General features: G+C 48.2%; 1 protein-coding gene across 1 annotated transcript in view; it reads left to right on the forward strand.

Moving 5' to 3' along the window:
* ace (angiotensin I converting enzyme (peptidyl-dipeptidase A) 1) overlaps positions 1 to 23013 on the forward strand; it is a 223005-nt gene that overhangs the window by 84657 nt on the left and 115335 nt on the right. The window contains exons 3-6 of the mRNA XM_038778735.1: positions 9390 to 9483; positions 11886 to 12029; positions 16950 to 17141; positions 22743 to 22840. Coding sequence (XP_038634663.1) covers positions 9390 to 9483; positions 11886 to 12029; positions 16950 to 17141; positions 22743 to 22840 — 528 coding nt within the window. The remainder of the gene's footprint in view (positions 1 to 9389; positions 9484 to 11885; positions 12030 to 16949; positions 17142 to 22742; positions 22841 to 23013) is intronic.

Below are 23013 nucleotides of genomic sequence, written 5' to 3' on the forward strand. Positions count from 1 at the left end.
ATGGTGGTAGTGCCACACCATCTGATGGAGAGTGTCTTCAATGTGAAGGCATGGCTTCGTCTCCACAAGGGCTGTCCAGTGCTCACTCGTACTGATACTGTCATGGAAAGATGCATCTGCGACAGGAAGATTGTTGAGGATCCAGTAAAATAGGTTTTTCCCTCTTGTTGGTCCCCTCACCACCATCAGCAGACCCAGTCTAGCAACTATGTCCTTCAGGAATCGGCCAGCTCCGTCAATTATGGTGCTACCGAACCACTCATGGCGATGGACATTGAATACCCTGGGGTGGAGTGGGGGCAGTGGTGGGCAGTAAGTGACAATCAGCAGAGGCTTTCCTTACCCATGTTTGAGCTGGTGCCATAAGATGTCATGGCGTACAGAGTTTATATTGAGAAGCCGCTGGGGAATGACCTCACGATTGTATACCACTGTGCTGCCACCTCCGGATGGGTCTGTCCTGTTGGTGGGACACGACAGACTCAGGGATGATAATAGTTGTGTCTGGGACATTATCTGTAAGGTATGATTCAGTGTGACTATGTTAGGGTGTTGCTTGACTAATCTGCGAGACAGCTCTCCCAATTTTGGCACAAGCCCCCAGATACCAGTAAGGAGGACTTTACAGGATCGACCGGGCCACATTTGTTGTTGTCATTTCCGGTGCCTAGGTCAATGCCGAATGATCAGCATATGGGCAGCACAGTACCACAGTGGGCAGCACTGTTGCTTCACAGCTCCAGGGTCCCAAGTTCAATTCCCGGCTTGGGTCACTGTCTGTGTGGAGTCTGCACGTTCTCCCCGTGCGTGTGTGGGTTTCCTCCGGGTGCTCCGGTTTCCTCCCACAAGTCCCGAAAGTTGTGCTGTTAGGTAATTTGGACATTCTGAATTCTCCCTGTGTACCCGAACAGACGCCGGAATGTGGTGACTAGGGGCTTTTCACAGTTAATGTAAGCCTACTTGTGACAATAAAGATAATTATTATTAATCTGTCCAGTTTCATTGCTTTTTGCAGACTTATGTAGTGTTATGATAAAACTGAGCGTCTGCTTGGCCATTTCAGAGCGCATTTAAGGGTCAACCACATTCCTGGGGATCTGGAGTCACATTTTTTTTAAAATTAATTTACGGGATGTGGGCGTCGCTGTTTAGGCCAGCATTTATTGCCCATCCCTAGTTGCCCTTCAGAAAGTGGTGATGAGTTGCCTTCTTGAACCACTGCAGTCCTTGATGTGTATGTACACCCACTGTGCTGTTAGGGAGGGAGTTCCAGGATGTTGACCCAGCGACAGTGAAGGAGCGGCGATATATTTCCAAGTCAGGGTGGTGAGTGACTTGGAGGGGGACCTCCCAAGTGGCAGGATTCCCAGGTATCTGCTTCTCTTATCCTTCTATATGCTAGTGGAAGATATTGTCTAAGGAACCTTGGTGATTAATGCAGTGCATCTTGGAGATGGACACACGGCTGCCACTGTTCATTGGTGGTGGAAGGTTTGAATGTTTGTAGAAGGGGGAGCAATCAAGCGGGCTGCTTTGTCTTGGATGGTGTCGAGCTTTTTGGGTGTTGTTGGAGCTGCACTCATCCAAGCAGGTGGAGAGTATTCCATTACACTCCTGACTTGTACCTTGTAGGTGGTCCCCAGGCGTTTTTGGGGGGGGGGGTTCACAAGTTTCTCAAAGAATTGCAAATGTTATTAGAGAGGTCATGTGTTCTGTATGGAGTGGATCCTGGGTGAGAGGGCACTGGGAGTAGCGGGGGGTGAGGGATGTGCGAGGGGGCTATGGATGTATGAGGGTATTGGGGTACAGGGAGTGGGGGGTTTAAGGTTAGTGGACCTCATACTCATCTTCAGAGGTGGCCTGATTTCCTAGTGAACAGAAGTGGGATTTGGCTGCCTCAGCACCTGTCTGCTCGACTTCCACCTTCGGTCAGAGGTCAGAGGTGGTGTCCCTGACACCTGCCCATCCTTGTCTCCCCACCCTGAAGGTAGTTGGGTTCCCACTGTCAGACAGGAACTGACTTAACTTCTGATTCTAACTTCAAACCTGTGTTTCCTTCACCTCTGAGCTGGTTTCAAATCATGTTGCCTTCAAAACTCGTCCCGACTCCATCAAAATTGGGGGTGTCTGAAATGTCCATTTTCAAGATGAGCTGGCAATTTTAGGACAGCTGGATGCAGACTCATCCGCCTGCCTCCTCATCCAGAGCTGGAATGGAGGTGGGAATCATGGAACTGGGTTCCATTAGCCTTTGTTGAAAGCCACCCAATGTGGGTCTGGACAGGAAAATCCAGCCCACTGTGCAAAGGGGTATAGATAGATTGATCCAGTGGAAAAGATTTAGCAAATGGAGTATCATATGGAAAAATGCGAAGTTGTCCACTTCAGTGAGAGGAATAGAAATGTAAAAGATTGCTTAAGTGGAGAGAGACTGCAGAAAGGTGCAGTGTAGAGGGATCCGACCGCCTTCATACATGAAGAACAAAAGATTTACATGCAGATACAGCAAGTCATTAGTAAAACAAGTGGAATTTTGGCCTTCAATGCATGCGGCATGTCGCATGCCGATGAAGGGAAGAATTCCAATTGTACAGGGAGTTGGTGCAACCACATCGAGAGTACTGCTTCCCGTTTTAGTCTCTTTACTGGAGGAAGGATATACATACATGGGGGCAGTTCAGAGAATGTTCACTAAGTTGATACCTGGGAGGATGTTTGTGAGGAAATGTTGAGCAGGTTGGGTCTATGTTTATCAGAGTTTAGAAGGCAGAGAGGTGCTGTTATTGAAAAATGTACGGTTCTCAAGAGGCTTGACAGGGTAGATGCTGAGAAGATGTTTCCGCTCATGAGGGAATCTAGAACTATGGGATAGTTTCAAAATAAGGGATCTCCCAATTAGGACAGAGGAAAGAAGACATTTCTTCTCTCAGAATGCTGTAAATAGTTGGGATTCTCTTCCCCAATGAGCAGGGTCATTGAATATATTCTCGGCTGAGATAGACAACCTTCTGAATGATAGGGGAGTTAAGGGTTATGGGGACCAGGCCAGAAAAGTGGATCATTTCAGCCATGAGCTTACTGAATGGTGGAGCAGTTTTGAAAGGGTGATTATTGAAGATTCTGAAGGGGCTTGTAATGTTCACTGTATACATTACATGTGAGCCATACAGCCCGAGGGGGTTCTGTACAATTCCCCTCCCTTCAGTTCACTATGTCTGAAAGATCTTAGACAGCGACCTTCCCCCATTGTGTCTCTGGGGCAGCTGCCCCAAGCTTTAGTGCATCCCTCAGCACATAGTCCTGGGCTTTGGAACGTGCCAGTGTGCAACACTCGATCGGGGATACCAAGTTAAGTTTCTGGCAGACCAAAGAGTGTTTTTCACCAAGTTGATGATCCTCCAGCAACAGCTGATCTATGTCTTGGTGTATGTCCCTGGGAACAGCCCATGCAGCAGAGTCCTGTGTCACGGAGCTGCTTGGGGTGAACGTCAACAAAAAACATCTCATCTCTTTCCAGACATTCTTTGCAAAGGCACATTCCACAGGGAGGTGGACAACGAACTCTTCCCCACCACAGTCACCTCGAAGGCAATGTGCAAATGGAGTGAAACTCCGGCAGTTTCGGTGGATCTGACGGGGGATGCCTTTCTTACCACCAGGCAAGCTAGGTCTTGGTGCTAGTTTGAAAGTTCTGGTGAAGAGGCATTCTGCCAAATGACCTTGACAGTCTGCTCAGGAAACCATCCAACAGGATTTACCATCTCCTTTTTCCAAAAGGCCTCTAGAACGTTTTGTGTAGACCACTACCTGATGGACTTGTGATCGAAGGTATTTCTCTGCATAAACTTTCCATGAGGGGCAGGTAGTACGGAACGGTCCAACTACTTGGAGCGTTCCACATCAGCATGGCCAGACCCATCCTTCACAACACTGGAAACAAATAGACCTCAGCACATAGTGACACTCAGCATTTGCGTACCGAGGATCTACCGAGAAGCTTGATGCAGCCACACACAAGGGTGTTGTCCAACAGTATTAAGACAATGTTGGTCATGTTTTTCCCCCCTTTATCTAGATTTGTACATCGCATTCCTTTGAACCTGGTCCATTTTGTATTCCCGGATGAAGCGGAAAATGATTTGGAAAGTCGCCGCAACGCAGGAGTGAGGAATGGGTCAGACCTGCGGGGCGCACAGCAACAGCGACATTGCCTCACACCTGTTGATCAGGTTCTTACATTCTGGGAAATTCAATAATATAACGTCTGTACAAAGAGATTTGATAACACACTGAACATCTAATGCCTGCTCTGAGTGATTTAGTAACACACTGAAGGCTTCGTACCTGTACTGAGAAGTTTAATAGTGCACTTAGATTCCAGTACCTCCACTGAGGAAATACTTTTCAGTGCAGACCTGGTATTTCTACTGCCATGGGGGCACTCTTTTTCTTCCATGGCGGAGGCAGAAGAGACCCCCCTCCCCTGCGCATGCGCTGGTATGACATCAGCAGCCGCTGAGGCTCTGGCGCATGCGCGGACTATCGCCGGCAGGCGAAGTCCTTTCGGCCCCGGCTAGCATGGAGCCAAAGGCCGTTCACGCCAGCCGGCGGAGTGGGAATCACTCCGGTGCGAGCCTAGCTCCTCAATGTGAGGGCTTGGCCCCTAAAGGTGCGGAGAATTCCGCACCTTTGGGGCGGCCCGGCGCCGGAGTGGTTCATGCCACTCCGACACGCCGGGACCCCCCGCCCCGCCGGGTAGGCGAGAATCCTGACCGTGGATCTGAAAGCTTACTTTGAAGTAAGGTCTGCTTAAAGAGAACCATCTGAACAAAGACTCTTTTTCCTTTTACTTATGATTTTCACGCCTCTCCTCCCGTCTGTGTTTGTCTGTCGTGTGTGTCGAGAGTGGGGGCAAGTTAAAGTGGGGGAATAGGAATTAGATAATAGTTAACCAGTTGTATTTGCTGCATATTTCATTATAGTTCTTGTTATGAATAAAAAGTAATTTTGTTTAAACTTACAAACCTGGTGACTGTAGTTATTGGGCAGCCAAGGGCCAAAGGCTTTTGTTTTGTTACATAAAAATTAATGGTTAATTCAATTGTGTTGTGACTCCGGGTCAAGGCGAGCTGGAATTGACTGCACACTAGCCCAGGGTGTTGTAAAAAAAACTATGTTCAAGAACAGTACCAGAAATACATATGTATAAGGAAAGGATTGGCAGGCTGGGTCACCTTCTCCTTGAAAAAGGAGGTTGTGGGATGGCATACTGGAAGTCTTTAGTATGATGAAACATTTTGATCGGATGGATACATGGAGAATGTTTCCTCTCATGGGAATGAGCAAACTAGAGCCATTAATATAAGATAGTCACCAAGAAACCCAATGGGGAATTCAGATGAAATTTCTTTACTCGAACCGATGAGAATGTGGATCTCACTGTCACAGAGAGTCTTTGAAGAGAATTGCAGAGGTACATTTAAGGGAGAAAAGGGGGGGTTACAATGGTAGATTTAGATGATAAAAGTTGGGAGGAGGCTTGAGGGGAGCATCAATACCAGCATAAACTGCTTGGGCCGAATGGCCTGTAATCCTATATGATGTAGTCCAGTCAGAGCAACAAACATTTTCATGTCCTTCGAACATCCTAAAACACTTCATGGCCAATTACTTTTCAAGTACACTCACTTATTATGTAAATTCAGCAGTCAGTTGACCAACATCAATGTACCATAGACAGGAAATTAAAAATACTAATTTTTGTGGAGATAGTTTGTGACGGAGCATTGGATGGGGTATCAGAGGAGCACTTTGGTCTTCATTGAAAAATGCCATTGGTTCGTTTACATTCACTTGAATGTCAGACTGCACTGTGATTAAGTATCTCATCAAAAGGATTGCTCCTCCAACAATGCAACACTCCTTCAATATTGCACAGGACAGACATGCTGGAGTGGGACTTGAACCTACAACATTCTGACTCACAGGCAAGAATGTTATCCTTTGAGTCATGCTCATACATAATGGAAGGTTGCGCTGGTGGGTTTCAAGCCTGAATTTTTGTCCAACGTACTCTCAGGAAAATAATCTACAATACATTCCAGCATGATATCCACCACATTAAAACACTAATCTATTTCATGCAGAAATTTAATTGGTTCAGGAAGTATTTGCTTGTACAAAATGTGGTGAAGGCTCAATCACACTCCCCAACTGCCCTTTTTACATCCATGTATGAAGGGGTGGGCATCGCTGGCTGGGTCAGTGATTTATTGCCCATCCTTAACTGCCCTCCCTTTCAGAGAACATTTGAGAGTCAACCACAGAATCACATGTTGGCCAACCAGGTAAGGCTGACAGATTCCCTTGAAGGACATTTGTGAATGAGATGGGTTTTTATAACAATGGAAACGAAAAGTCACCGCACAGAAGGAGGCCTTTCAGCCCATCTTGTCCATGCCATCCCGGTCCATAGCCCTGTAGTTCAGAGGACTTAAGATGCAGATCCAGGTACCTTTTCAAAGAGTTTTGGGTCTCTGCCTCCAGCACCAACTTGAGCAGCAAATTCCAGACTCCCTCAACTACCCTCTGCATAAAAAAGTTCTTCCTCGTGTCCCCTTTACTCGTTCTGCCACTTATCTTGAATCTATGTCCCCTGGTTCTAGAATTCACCACCAAAATAAACCATTTTATCCTGTCCATTCTATCTCTTCCCCTCATAATTTTGTACACCTCAATTAAGTCATCCCTCAGCCTTCTTTGTTCCAAGGAAAATAACCCCAATCTATCTAATCTCTCCTCATAGATACACTTTTCTAGCCCTGGCAACATTCTTGTAAACTTCTGCTACACTCTCTCCAGAGTAATTACACCCTTCCTGTAATGTGGTGACCAGAACTGAATACAATATTCCAGTTGTGGCCTCACCAGTGTTTTATACAATTCCAACATTATATCCTTACTTGTACATTCTATACCTCTGCCAATGAAGGAGAGCACTCCACATGCTTACTTTACAACATTGTCTACTTGAACTGCTGCCTTTAGGGACCTGTATACCTGTACGCCAAGATCTCCCATTTCACCCACGCCTCTTAATATATTCCATTTATTCTGTACTTTCTATAACTGTTTGACCTCCCAAAATGCATGATCTCGCTTTTTTTCTATTTATAAACTTAGATTACCCAATTTTTTTCCAATTAAGGGGCAATTTAGCTTGGCCAATTCACCTGCCCAACACACCTTTGGGTTGTGGGGGTGAAACCCACGCAGACACGGGGGGAATGTGTAAACAGCACATGGACAGTAACCTGGGGCTGGGATCGATCCCGGGTCCTCGGTGCTGTGAGGCAGCAGTGTTAACCACTGCGCCACCGTGCCGCCCCACATGACCTCACATTCGTCTGTGTTAAATTCCATCTGCCACTTTATCACCCACACAACCAACCCATCTATACCATTTTAGAAATTGTAGCTTTCTTCCACACTGTCCACCACTCGGCCAGTCTTTGTCATCTGCAAATTTCCAATTGTATCCTCCACATTCACATCCAAATCATTGATATATAACACAAACAGTAAGGCTCCCAACATCGAGTCCTGTGGAACACCACTTCAAACAACTTTCAAATTGCAAGGACAGCAATCGACCATGACCCTTTGTTTCCTATTACTAAGCCAACTTTTTATCCAGTTTGCCACATTGCCTTATAACCCATGGGCTTTCACTTTCTTGACCAATCTTCCATGTGAGACTTTGTCAAACGCCTTGCTAAAATCCATGTACACCACATCCACTGCACTACCTTCATCAACCCTTGTTACTTCCTTAAAGAATTCAATCAAATTTGTGAGGCAAGACTTTCCTTGAACAAATCTATCCTGGCTGTCCCTGAGTCCATGCCTTTATATGTGACAGTTAATCCTGTCTCCCAGGATTGATTCTACTAATTTATCCACCACTGACGTAAGACTATATTAAGACAGGCCTCTAATTGTTTGGCATTTCCTTCGATCCCTTTTTAAACAATGGAACCACATTTGCAATTCTCCAGTCCTCCGATACCGCCCCTGTGTCTAGTGAAGATTGGAAAATCATCCTCAGAGCATGTGATATCTCCTCCCAGACCTCCATCTGTAGCCTCAGAAACAATCCATCTGGCCCTGGCGACTTATCAACTTTCAAGGATTTCAACCCTTCGAGTACTTCCTCTCTCTTTATGGTTATCCCATCCAATATCTGTGTTTTTCCTGGACTACTATATCTGCATCATCCATTTCCTTTGTAAACACGGAGACAAAATATTAATTTAAAACCTTTCCCACAGCCTCTGCATCTACACACAAGTTCCCTTCTTCATCTCTGATAGACCCCACTTTTTTCTTAACTAACCTTTTACCATTAAGATATTGGTAAAACATCTTTGGATTTTCTTTAACTTGTGAACCTATTTTGATGCCCTCTCTTTGATTTCCTTATTTTCTTCTTGACTTTGTCCCTTCATTTCCAATCAAGAATGGTTTTATGGTTGGACTTTTAGAATCAGGCCGGGATTCTCCAAGCCTTACCGGCTCGGAGAATCGGAGTTGATGCCGAGATGGCCCGCGACGCCGGTCCGACGCCGGGATGAGTTTCACCGCGGCGCCGGTCGGTGGCCATTGAAAGATGGCCCCCACAGCAATTCTCCGTGATTGACCGGCCGAGTTCCCGCCGGCGTGGTTCACGTACGATCCCACTCAGCGGGAGCTCGGCATCGTCGCTGCGATGGCTGTCCTGGTGGGGGTGTAGGGGGATCAGTCTCTGGGCGGGGGGGGGGCTCCACAACAGCCAGGCCCATGATTGGGGGCCACCAATGGGCGGGCGCACACAATCTGGGGTAGGGGGCCTATCTTCTTCTGCCGCCGGCCCGCTGTGTGGCTCTATCGTGTTGCATGGTGCCAGCATGCAAGCGGCCGCTGCGCGCATGCACGGACCCATGGCAAGCAGTGCAGGGCCGTGTACGGCAGCTGGAGCAGCGCGGAGCACTCAGCGCCATGCTTGCCCCATGTGGACAACTGAATCGCTGGGCCAAGAGACCCGTAGACACTGGCGTGATACACGCCCGTGTTTACGCCAGCGTCAACACTTAGCTGCGTTCTCAGAGAATCCCGGCCCTCGACTTTTAATTCCTGATTTCTTCTTAAATTCCAATATCACCATCTGGCAGGATGTGAATGCAGGCACCCAGATCTTGTGCCAAATATCTAGATTACTAGTCTAGTGACAATACCACGACGCCATCCCTCCTGACTGTAATGACCCGGAAACTCCATTATAACTCCTGTAGCTGGTAAATTACCTTTGCCTGGTGAGATGGAACGTGCTGATCAACTCTCTTTTGTTACAGTACAACACAATCCTCAGTGAAATGGAAAGCATTTACTCCACTGCGAAGGTTTGCCCACCCAACCAAGAGGATACCTGCTGGTCTCTCGAACCTGGTAAGTCATGTGGGGCAAAAAGGGTGCACCAATTAAGGGACCATAATGCGAAAAGGCACACTGAACAATGTCACCACTGTCATCACATAAGGTGTCATATTCATCTGGTGCAGGCTAATGTTCCCTGGTCTCCATTTCCATTTTGTCTATTCAATTTTAGCCATTTTATATGTTTTCGTTTTAATATGCTCAAAGTACAGGGTGACAATTTTCTGTAGCACATTGAGAAATACTTTTCAGCATGGAGTGTGGGATACAGAATGAGTACTCCATTGCCACAAAGGCCCATTCCTTAATTTGGAGTGTTGTGCTCATCAGAAAATGCCAGAGAGTAGCTGATTCTGGCTCCCGGCTGAGCAATTCAGTCACTCCCATTCCCTATAGACCTGGAAGTATATCTTTATTGGGTGTCCATCCAATTTCTTTTTGAAATCATTGATCATCTCCGCTTCCACCATGCTAGTAGACAGCGAGTTCCAGTTTTTCCTCACACCCTAGCTGTATCTTTTGCCCAAGATCCTGTATGATCAGCTGATCTTTGCCTTCTTCATCTAAACCTGTATTCCTCCATCAAATCTCCATTCAATCTCTTTTGCTCCAAGAAGAACAAACCCCGGGCGTGATTCTTCGCTCCCCACACCGGGTGGGAGAATTGCGGGAGGGCAATTACGGGACTCACGACAGGCCGCCCTGGCACCCCCCGCGATTCTCCCACCCCCCGCTTGGATGAATTGGCGCTCGCTGTTTTTCACGGCGACTGCCGACTCTCCGGCCCAGATGGGTCGAGCGGCCTGACGTTCCCGACCGGTTTACAACGGCGGCAACCACACCTGGTCGCTGCCGTCGTGAACATGGCGCCAAATCTTCGTTTGTGGCTTGTGGGTGGCGGAGGGGGGAGTGAGCACCACGGCTGTGCTCGGGAGAGGACTGGCCCGCGATCAGTGCCCACCGATCGTCGGGCCGGCGTCTCCAGGGGACGCACTCTTTCCCCTCCGGTGCCCCGCAAGATCAAGCCGCCACATCTTGCGGGGCAGCGGAGGGGAAGACGGCAACCGCGCATGCATGGGTTGGAGCCGGCAGCCGCCGTGACGCCAGCCGCGCATGCGCGGGTTGGAGCCAGCCAACCTGCGCAACCGCGGCTGACGTCACTTAGGCGCCGCCGTCGCGTCATTCTCGGCGCGCCGCCTTGACGCAAGCATCAAGGCCCGGTGGCCGAGATTTACGGAGCGCCGCTCCTAGCCCCCTGGGGGGGAGGGGTGAATAGGGTGCGAGGAGCGGCCTCCAATGCCGATGCCGCGGGGGAGCGGAGAATTCCGCCCCCCGGCTTTTCAAACCTTGCAGCTCATGTCCCTCATCCTTCAATGGCCAAATGACCTTCTTCTGTGCCAAAACCTTCGGCACAAGAGTGCAGTGATCATCGTCCGTTCTCCAACACTCCAAAAGGAGAAGTTTTCAACAAGACAAAACTGGACACTGCCATCTTATTGGCTGACAAGTAATTTTGGCAACATTTAGAACACTAACCTGGTTATGATTGTCAGGAAAAGCAGAGGCAGCCTGATGTTAACCAGCCGTCCATCAGTTAGGATCTGTTGAGCAGGGACATTGATATCAGTCTTCAAGGAAGCTTTAAGTTCGAGATATTGTCAGCCACAAATTCGCATCAGCTTTAGTTACCCGGCATTGTGGGACAGCACAGAGAAAGCATGGCAATGGAAAAGAAAATAAAGAATCGCAAAGTGTAAAGATGTTTAACTACTTTGTTCCTCAATCCATCTGCCCCTCTAACACTGGACTTTCATGTACCTTTGTTCTCTCCCCTCCATTGTCATCATGTTTGATGCTCCCATCCTGTTGATTCCAGTTCTTATTCTATTCGCAGTTTCAAAGATTCGCTGTATTACTGAGCCTTGGATTTTCCATCATTAACCCTGTGCTATTTGTCCTGAAAATGTTTGATGGGACAGGGTAGGGGGAGCTTTACCGTGCATTTAACACCATGCTGTACCTGCCTTGGAAGCGTTTGATGGGGGCAGTGTGGAGGGAGTTTTACTCCGCATCGAACCCTGTGCTGTACCTGTCCTGGGAGCGTTTGATGGTGACAGTGTCAAGGGAGCTGTATCTAACCCCATGCTGTACCTGTCCTGGGAGCGTTTGATGGGGACAGTGTCAAGGGAGCTGTATCTAACCCCATGCTGTACCTGTCCTGGGAGCGTTTGATGGGGACAGTGTCAAGGGAGCTGTATCTAACCTCATGCTGTACCTGTCCTCGGAGTGGTTGATGAGATATTGGTTGTTCCTTTATCCGATACAAGCATTGGTGACTCTGCCTCTGTCTCTAATGCTATTTTTTTTCTCTATCAGTGTGACTATCCTATAACTGCCTGTTTCTGCCTTTCCAGATCTTGTGGAAACAATGGCAAAGTCCCGGAGTTACAAAATGCTGCTGTATGCTTGGGAAGGATGGCACAATGCTGCTGGAAATCCACTGAGAGACAAGTACACAGAATATGTAAATTTGAGTAACATTGCCTCTCAAATGGATGGTAAGTGACTTTAGCCCAACAAAGTGAATCCCACGTAACAGTCAGACATGGTTGCTGAATGCTAGGCACTGGTCGGCAGCAATGTTGAAAGTCTCCTGTGCTTTTCTCAGACCAGGAATAATAATAGTTTAAGGTCTGTTCCTCACTGAAAGCATGAAAATCTTTCAATTAATTTTCTGAAGTATTTTTAATCTCAGCCCAACCAGTTTTATCCTTATCTTTAAGGTTAGAAGTAGATCTCTAACTGCCTAGCCCCAGGGCATGTGGGAGAGGAGTTTAATGGAAGGGGGAATTGAAACCCAACTCAAACACCTCAACAGTGCACCCACTTTATTGGAGGGATCGATTAGTAATCAAATATTTTAATCATTTGGCTAGCTTCAGATTTGGCTCCGTTTGGCAGGTCAGCTGAGCCAGGGAGAAAGCTGCTCAGAGATGGATCCTGTGGATAAGAGCCTTTCGAGCCCTATTTTCAGTTCATGAGGAGCACCAGTGCCTCTTCCATCCCCTCAAATTTCTCTACTGTAAATGTTCAGATACCCTGGGCGAGATTCTCTCAGCCTGGGGCCGGGTCGGAGAATCCCTGCGACTGGCACGAATCGCGCCACGCTGCCCCGACACCGGCACGCGATTCTCCGCTCAGCGTGGTTGGCTTGCCGCCGGTCGCGGGCCGTTCTAGTCGGGAGGCCCGCCGATTCTTAGCCCGGGATGGGCCGAATGGCCTTCGTGGAAAAGGCAAGCCCCACCGCCGCCGTTCTAACCTGCTCTCAGCCGGTGGGAACTAAACGTTGAAGGGTCGGGTGGAGGCCTTTGCGGGGGAGGGGGGGGGGGTCTGACCCCGGGGTGGGGAGGGGGCCTCCAATGTGGCCTGGCCCGCGATTGGGACCCACTGATCGACGGGCCGGCCTCTCTGTCTCCCGGCCTCCTTTCCTCCGCGCCGGCGCCTGTACTCCTGCGCCATGTTGGGTCGGGGCCGGCGCGGACAAGGGAGACACCGCGCATGCGCGGAAATCGCGGTGGTGGGACTGCGCATGCGCAGGTTCGCGCCGGACCCACTGCGCATGCGTGCATCCCCTGGCACCCATTCCACGGCCGGATCAGCCGCTGGATCGGCACGAACTGCTCCAGTGCCGTGCTGGCCCACTGTAGGGGCCAAAATTGCTTATCCTGGGGCCGTGTCGGCGTTTCCGACGGCGTCAACACTTAGCCTCAGGATCAGAGAATCAGATATATACACTATCACTAATCTGTATCAGACCACCCCCCCCCCCCCCCCCCCCCCCCCCCCACCCCAGTATTGGACCTCCACTGCAACTAACCCCCTGATCCATGTAATGACCTCCTTTTATAATAATAATAATAATCTTTATTACTGTCACAAGTAGGCTTACATTAATACTGCAATGAAGTTAATGTGATAATCCCCTAGTCGCCACACTCCGGCGCCTGTTCAGGTATACAGAGGGAGAATTCAGAATGTCCAATTCACCTAACAAGCACGTTTTTCGGGACATGTGGGAGGAAACCAGAGCACCCGGAGGAAACCCATCCAAAAACGGGTAGAATATGCAGATTTCGCACAAATAGTAACCCAAGCAGGAATCAATCCTGGGACCCTGCCGCTGTGAAGGAACAATGATAACCACTGTGTTAACGTACTGCCCATTTTGCTGATTGCTGCGTTCTACAAGCTTTCTGCAACACTCAACCCTTTGGGTCCCGACGATCGATACTGCCCCGAATCACAATGTGTTCTTCCTTCCACTCCATTCCCCAGCTGTAGCGGGTGCTGCAGACCTTCCCAACAAACTGCTAACCCAAACCCTCATCCTGGCTGCCAGAAATCCTAAAATTTACAACTAGTTCTGCTTTTAAAGTAAACTTCATTATCGAGTTGCTGGCAACCACATTCCCTCCTCTGCCCCCTCCTCTGCTCCTTATCCCCCTGTATACATCAGGGTCTCAGAGTTAGCCATGTTGGCATAAAATTGTAGTCACATAAATCAGACCTAAATAAGAGTCGCAGTGTCCTTCTCTACAGAAGAAGAGTGAACCAGTTGGGTTTTTAATTAGAAATGAATAGCTTCATGGTCACTTTTACTGATCCAGCTTTTTATTGGTAGATTTTTAAAACCATGAAGCTCAGATTGTACGATGGTGGGTTTTGAGGTCATGTTTTCTTTAATAATAATCCAGGCATCTGAATTATTCATCCAGTACTGTACTGATCTTGTAATTCTAGCATAGCCTCCTGGGTAGGAATTTCATAGAATCCGACAGTGCAGAAAGAGGCCATTCAGCTCATCGTATCTGCACTGACCTTCCGAAACAGCACGCTATCTCTGCCCACTCCCCCACCTTATTCACATAACCCTACCTAACTTTTGGACACTAGGGTGAAATTTTACCTTGGCCAATCCACCTTAACTGAAGCATCCAGAGGAAACCCACCCAAACAAGGGGAGAATGTGCAAACTCCACAAAGACAGACACTCAAGGTCGGAATCGAACCCAGGTTGCTGATGCTGTGAGGCAACAGCGATAACTACTGTGCCATTGTGTGTGCCACCCCCGTGTGGAGTTTGCACTTTCTCCTGTGTCTGCGTAGGTTTACTCCGATTTCTCCCCACAGCCCAAAGATGTGCAGGTTAGGTGGATTGGCCATGCTAAATTGCCCCTGAGTGTTGTAAAGATGTGCAGCATCAGTGGGGTTATGGAGGTTGGGTGCTCTTTCGGACGGTCACAGAGGCTTGATGGGCCAAATGGCCTCCTTCTGCACTGTGGAGATTCTATAAATTCCTATTTCTAAGTACTAGGCCAGGAGTCCACAGACAAGATGGACCATTTCAAAACAAATAATAAATTGCCGTTTAGAACATAGAACAGTACAGCACAGAACAGGCCCTTCGGCCCTCGATGTTGTGCCGAACAATGATCACCCTACTTAAACCCACGTAACCCGTATACCCATAACCCAACAATCCCCCCATTAACCTTACACAATGGGCAATTTTAGCATGGCCAATCCACCTAACCCGCACATCTTTTGGACTGTGGGAGGAAACCGGAGCACCCGGAGGAAACCCACGCACACACGGGGAGGACGTGCAGACTCCACACAGACAGTGACCCAGCCGGGAATCGAACCTGGGACCCTGGAGCTGTGAAGCATTGATGCTAACCACCATGCTACCGTGAGGCCCTTTGTGGTGTGAAAATTGGCTGTCACGTTTTCTGCATTAAAATAGTGAACGACACTTCAAAAATGAGTTCATTGACTGTAAAGTATTTTCAGACATCCAGTGGGCATGAAAAGTATTCCATAAGGGCAAGGTTTTTCTTCTCCAGTGAATATTTGGAGGAAGCAGTAATGACTAGATCCACTATTTTATGTTTTTCATTCATTTCCATCAAGTGCACGTGAAAAGAAGCCAGACAAGCATATCGCTGAGAAGCAGGAGCAGGAATGAGCCACTTGGCCTCACGTGGCTGCTCGGCTATTCGATAAAATCTTGGCTGATCTAATTGTAACCTTTTTAAAAATAAATTTAGAGTACCCAATTCATTTTTTCCAATTAAGGGCAATTTAGTGTGGCCAATTCACCTAACCTGCACAACTTTGGATTGTGGGAGTGAAACCCACACCGACTGGGGGAGAATGTGCAAACTCCACACAGTGACACCAGGGCTGGGATCGAACCTGGGACCTCGGTGCCGTGAGGAGGCAGTGCTGACCACTGCACCACCGTGCTGCCCCCTGATTGTAACCATAACCCCCACATACCCATCGACCCCAATAACCTAGCACCGCTTTGCTTATCAAGAATCTATCTACCGATACTAATAAAATATTCAAAGACTCTGCTTCCGCTGCCTTTCCAGGAAGAGTTCCAAAGACTAACAACCCTCTGAGAGAAAACTTTCTCCTTATCTCTGTCTCAGGCAGTGACCTTATATTTTTAAACAGTGAGCCCCTAGTTCTAGAGGAAACATCCTCTCTACATTCACCCTGCCAATATCCCTCAGGATGTTACATGTATCAATCAACTCACCTCTTACTCTTCTAAACTCCAGGAGATACTAACCTCGCCTGTCCAGCCTTTCCTCATAAGGCACCCCGTACATTCCACCCATTCGGGTAGTAAACCTTCTCTGAATTTCTGCCAATGTATTTACATCCTTCCTTAAATAAGGAGAGCAGTACTGTACACGATACTCCAGACATGGTCTCACCAGTGCCCTGTATAACTGAAGCATAACCTCCCTACTTTCATATTCAATATTCAATCCCCAATGTTTCCTTTCCCTTTCATCTTTTTTCCATAGAATTCATAGAATCCCTCCAGTTCAGAAGGAGACTACTCTGCCCATCGACTGCACTGACACTCTGAAAGAGCACTCTACCCACGCCCACTCTCCCCCACTATCCCCATAACCCGACCTAACCTGCACATCTTTCAACACTAAAGCACAATTTAGCGTGGCTAATACAACTAACCTGCACATCTTTGGACTGTGGGAGGAAACCAAAGCACCCGGAAGAAATCGATGCGGGCCTGAGAAGAAGGTGCTAATTCCACACAGACAATCACCCAAGGCCAAAATCGAACCGAGGTCTCTGGCATTCTGAGGCAGCAGTTTTAACCACTGTCTTGCTCCTGTGCCACCAAGGTCCAACACTAATCTGTATCAAGTTACTTGTTGAACAGACACTAGCATCTCATCCTATTTTCCTCTGTCCTAACCCTAACCTACCACTTTGACAAAGCATCTCCCACATGTGCTGTTATCTCCTCATGCGCCTTGCAGACAATTTTTTATCTGATGACTGTCCAGTGAATCATCTTGGAATGTTTAAGTAAGTTTATAGCACTATTTAAATGCAAATTTTTGTTAAATGGTATGAAACTTTGCTTACAGGATTTGAGGACACAGGAGCGTATTGGAGATCCTGGTATGATTCCAATTCATTTGAGGCAGATCTTGAAAATATCTATAAGCAGATCAAACCTCTCTACCTTAATCTTCATGCCTTTGTAAGGAGAAAGTTGTATCAAAGATATGGACCCAAGTACATCAATCTGAAAGGACCTATTCCTGCACACTTATTGGGTAATTACTGTCTCTGAGAACTGACATTCCTTACAAATGAAACAATTAAAAGTTAATTGGTAGTGAACTTAAATATTTAGCGTGGGTGTACTAGTTACAAACAGATTCCTCCAGTTGACTGGAGGTTACGACACACTTATTGAATTGTTCTGAAGTCTCCAGCAATTAAGGATTAAGATTATAACCTGGGGGACTAAAAACATTGGATGTGCTGACCTATATGGCCACTTGGGCCTGTTCCACCATTCAATGGGATCACAGTTGTTCTTCAACCTCCACTTTCTGATCCTATCTCCACACTCTGATCCCTGTAAATTCCAAATATCTCTTGATCTCTCATTTTTGAATGTACTCATTGATTGAGCACCCACAACCCTTTGGGTAGAGACTTTCCAAGTTTCGCAACCTTCTGAGTGAACAACCTTTTCCTAATCTCAATTCAAAATAGCCGGCATTTTCTCGTGAGACTATAAACCCTAATTCCAGGCAGGCCAATCAGGTGAAACAACATAGAACATAGAACATAGAACAGTACAGCACAGAACAGGCCCTTCGGCCCTCAATGTTGTGCCGAGCCATGATCACCCTACTCAAACCCACGTATCCACCCTATACCCGTAACCCAACAACCCCCCCCCCCCCTTAACCTTACTTTTATTAGGACACTACGGGCAATTTAGCATGGCCAATCCACCTAACCCGCACATCTTTGGACTGTGGGAGGAAACCGGAGCACCCGGAGGAAACCCACGCACACAGGGGGAGGACGTGCAGACTCCACACAGACAGTGACCCAGCCGGGAATCGAACCTGGGACCCTGGAGCTGTGAAGCATTTATGCTAACCACCATGCTACCCTGCTGCCCTCACCCTCAGTTTACATCTCAGCACTTACCCTGTCAAGCCCTTTTACCTGTTTCAACGAGATCACCTCTCATTTTGCTCAACTCCAGGGAACAAAGGGCTGGTCCTGCTCAATCCCTTCTAATAGGACATCCCTCTCATCACAGGAATTAATCTAGCGATCTTTTGTCGCACCCTCTCCAAGACAAATATATATTTCCTTAGGTATAGAGACCAAATCTGAACACGGTGCTTCAGGTGCAGACTCACCCTACATAATTATAGTAAGACTGCCATTTCTTACACTGAAATGTCTCTGCAATAATGACCAACATTTGCCTTCCTATTTGCTTGCTGTACCCACATACTTTGTGTTCCTTGTACAAGCACACTCAAACCTTTCTGAACACCAACATTTAATAATTTTCCTTTGTCTAAAAACTATTCTGTATTTCTACTTTCCTGACCAAATCCATAGAATCTCCACAGTGCAGAAGGAGGCCATTCAGGCCACTGACTCAGCACCAAACCTCTGAAAGAGCACCCGACCCAGGCCCTGTTTGGGATGGCTGATATGTGTAGGCCTTTAACCAGCTCCAGCTGGGTGGCCTCCTGGGAAGCTCATACTCCATGAGTCCCACGAGGAGATTGATAATGGTTTCCCCGTGGTCCTCATGTGGTTACGACATCTTCCTATCTTCCAATTTATTGGAATCCTTCCTGGCTCGGGGGGCTTTTGGAAAACCATTACCGGCGCAGTTTACTATTTCGGCTGCTCCCTCTTTTAGACCCTGAGATGGAGGCCATCAAGTCCAGGGCATTTGACATATTTTAGTACCATTAATTTCACCCATCTTTTTTCTTTAGAACATAGAACATAGAACATAGAACAGTACAGCACAGAACAGGCCCTTCGGCCCTCGATGTTGTGCCGAGCCATGTAAAGCCGAGCTTTACTAATATAAATTTCTTAAAGTTCCTTACCCTTGTTAAACCCTACATTCCCCATTGTCTATCCAAATACACCATTTCAGGGGTATTCCCTGTCATAAGGCCATTGGCTGGGACACAGCTGACATCCACACCCCACATCTCTGCACCATCAGCCACATTGAACAGTTGATGTTACAGAGAGTCTCACTGTGTGTGTGTCAGCGCACTGCTACTGCACCCACTCAGAATGCTGCTGATGTGGATCTCCAAGAACATGGCCACTCTCTCAAAGGAGGAGCTCCAATTTCTGACACATCACAAATTACATGGGCTGCTTGGTCTCCTCCAGTTACTGCACAAGGCCCAGCAATGCCTCAGGAATCTCCCACATTCAGGAACTCATCTGCCTCTGATATTCCTGAAAGAAAATCCTTGTGTGTGACATCTGAGACCCAGCATCTTCTCCCAGTGGAGGATGACTCAATCTGTCCGAGGCTGACGTCCTTTTCCTCCCCCATTGGAGAGGTACGGTTGACCCAGTCTTCCTCGTTCTCAGCTAGTCTGACGCCCAACTAAAGTGAGTGTGTCTGTGCTGGTGGAAGGTGTGGAGGAACAATGTGACAGTGCCACCTCAGGGAGAGATCTGCTCACCGAGGAGGTGGGTGATTACTGAGCTGGTACAGTCTGCCCCCACTCCCCCACCCCTCCACAACTGGCCCTGTGGGGAACACAAGAAGGTGGTGATGAGAGCTGGGGTCACTCAGCAGATGCCTCAGCGCAAACAACCCAAGAGATGACAGCGGCGGTATGGGCTACAGTACGCATGCCCTTTACCTGAAGATGGAGCTATCCAGTGACCCTGCTCTTCACAAACTCCAGACTCTCAATCGCCCACAGCCTGACACAACGGCACAGTCGCTATTTCTGGAACTGCCTCCTCCCATCGGGGTCAGAGTGTGAAACTGCAGCGCTTCACCTTCCCGTCAGGGACATTCCCCTGCAGTTATGCGCTCCCTTCTCCAACAGGATGAAGAAAGACAAGTTTATGAGGAGACTGCCCTCCCTCATTTATTCCACAATTACATTCATATCAGACATTGGGTTATGCCCCGAGTTCAATTAGGCCCCAAATGTGAGGGTGGCTGATGTCCCAGTGATTCATCTGACCACTTGATCTGACAATGTTGCGGAGAACAATGGCGACTCCGTCTGCTCTGCTTGTGTCCATGCTGCTGTCATGGATTAACTTCAAGGACTAAAAGTACATTCTGGAAGTATTTGTGTATTTTAAAAGACACTGGGCGGGATTCTCCGAAATGGAGGCAGAGTGTCCGCACCATCGTGACGCCGTCGTGTTTCACAAAGGCACAAAATGGGCGTGGACACTACCGATTCTGGCCCCCATAGGGGGCCAGCACGGCACTGGAGCGGTTCACGTCGCTTCCTCCCTTCCCAGCGGCAACTGGGCATCGCGCCAACCCACTCATGCGGGGGGGGGGGGGGGGGGGGACTTCCTCAACATGCCGGCCCCGACGCAACATGGGGCGGGGGTTCAGGGACCGGCCGCGTAACAAAATAAGGCCGGGGCTAGAGAGGCCGGCCTGCCGATCGGTGGGCCCCGATCGCAGGCTAGACCCGATCAGAGGCTCCTCCCGGTGAAGGAGCCCCCCCCCCCACAGGCCGCCTCCCGACCCTGCGTGCAGAGTTCCCGTCGGCTGCGAGCAGGTGTGTACAGCTAGCTGGAGAAAGCATTTAAATATATGTTGTGACCCGTGGAGTAGTGGAATTAGAGACAGACAGTGCATCTCTTGTAACACTGTGTACAGAGTTAGAGACCTGTCTCCTGGCAGTCACTGGCCACCCACCTTTCCAGACTTTACTAAATCATTGAAGTGCATTCTGCACCGGACTCATGCCTCAAACTACTGACCTCCACCATGCCTTCTTGGTCATCCTGGACAGATTTCTTCAACCAGATGCTGGCAGCACATTTTTCCTGTCAGACCCTGTGTTCGATAAAGTCTCAAAAGAGGCATTGGAACATCATGGTGTGCCCGGGGTGGGTGCCTGCCTGAGCCAGCTCCTTGCACTGCTCTGTAGCTTCAGTGAACGACAAGCAGCCATGGCTGCCAAGGGCCACTTCAGAGGGCCCTCTGTTACTAGGCCCCGCCACCAGACTACTCCCTGTGCCACTGATTGGGCACTGAACATGCCCCCGGGCCAATTAGGCTCTTTCCATTTAAAAGTCACTTCAGAACATTGACATGACGTGGGGTTAGACCAGGAAATCCGGGCATTGTGTTCCTTACCTCAGAATGATCATTCAGTTCCTGGACTCAGAGCACAGTGATTTCAAGAGTCACCCACATGTCCACACCTCGCCATGACCTGATTCATCCCTACCTCTGTACCCTGTCCAGACCCTCAACCTTCTGAGAAACCCTGCGTTGCACTACTTCATAGGAACAGGAATAGGCCATTCAACCCCTCTAGCCTGTCCCTCCATTTACTGAGGTCATGGATGATCTATGACCTAACTCCATAGACCTGCCTTTGGCTCACATCCTTTCATATCTTTGCTTCACAAAAATCTATCTATCTCAGGTTGACAACTGTTCCAGCTTCAACTACTGTTTCTGGGAGGGAGTTTTGAACCTCAACCACCCTTTACGTTAAGAAGTGCTTCCTAACATCTCTCTTGAATGGTCTGGTCCTCATCTTCTGTAATAACTTGCATGGGGCACATCCAGCTGGGGATCCCTGTGCTCTTTGGTGCTGCAAGCTCCCCCACAATGGGCGGGTAGCTTATTAGCACTGATATAAAAGTTCAGCCAGTGTGGGGCTGATGAAAATGGAGAGAGGACCTGGTGAGGTGTACCAGACCTCATAGAACATAGAACAGTACAGCACAGAACAGGCCCTTCGGCCCTCAATGTTGTGCCGAGCCATGATCACCCTACGTATCCACCCTATACCCTTAACCCAACAACCCCCCCCCCCCCTTAACCTTACTTTTATTAGGACACTACGGGCAATTTAGCATGGCCAATCCACCTAACCTGCACATCTTTGGACTGTGGGAGGAAACCGGAGCACCCGGAGGAAACCCACGCACACAGGGGGAGAACGTGCAGACTCCACACAGACAGTGACCCAGCCGGGAATCGAACCTGGGACCCTGGAGCTGTGAAGCATTTATGCTAACCACCATGCTACCCTGCTGCCCTCGTGTAGGTAATGATGTTTATTGAATGAAAAGACTTTTAAGAAACTCGTCGGACTCCCTATGCTTTACTAAATCGTCCTTCATGTCCCATTGGCAGCTTCAGCAGTGTAGGTTTTAATGTCTGGAATTCCCTCTTTCTCGCATTGGAACATCAGAAGGAAACCATTTAGGCCCTTGAGCATGTTCCGCCATTCAATGAGGTTGTGGCTGGCCTGCCACCTAACTCCATATTCCTTCATTCCTTCCATTCAACCTTGATGTAAAACCTAGCACCAATTACCATTTACAGAATAGAGTTTCAAACTTCCACCCCCCTTTGTGTACAGAGGTCTTTCCTAATTTCATTGCTGAATGCTCTGGCTCGAACTTCTAGATTACATCGCCCAGTCCTAGAATCCCTAACCAGCAGAAATATTTTCTCCCCCTTTTAGACCCTCTCTAAAGCTGTTTGTCTCCTTCTTTGTCTCAAGGTTAGATTCTGCCTGATTACTCTCCTGTGCAAACACTGTAGGTTATTTCACAATGACAAAGATGCTTCAGAAATTCAGAGTGCTGTTGTCGACAGAGGCATCCATTCTTGCTCTTTCTGCTCCTTTCAGGTAATATGTGGTCTCAAGATTGGAGCAACATCTATGACATGATGATCCCATTCCCAGACAAAGCCAATATCGATGTCACCGATACAATGGTTGCAAAGGTGAGTAGGCCATCTAGTGTGGTTCTACATAACAGCAATACTGGGGCTTGAAGCTTAGTGTTACCAATCAGGAAAGTATGGGAGAACACAAAGGTGCAACCAATAAAACTTTGTGCAACATTCTGGGATCCCAACAATATTTTCTTCCCTAATCTGATGGCACAAGGAACAGC

This window comes from Scyliorhinus canicula, chromosome 19, assembly GCF_902713615.1.
Source record: "Scyliorhinus canicula chromosome 19, sScyCan1.1, whole genome shotgun sequence".
Lineage (NCBI taxonomy): Eukaryota > Metazoa > Chordata > Chondrichthyes > Carcharhiniformes > Scyliorhinidae > Scyliorhinus > Scyliorhinus canicula.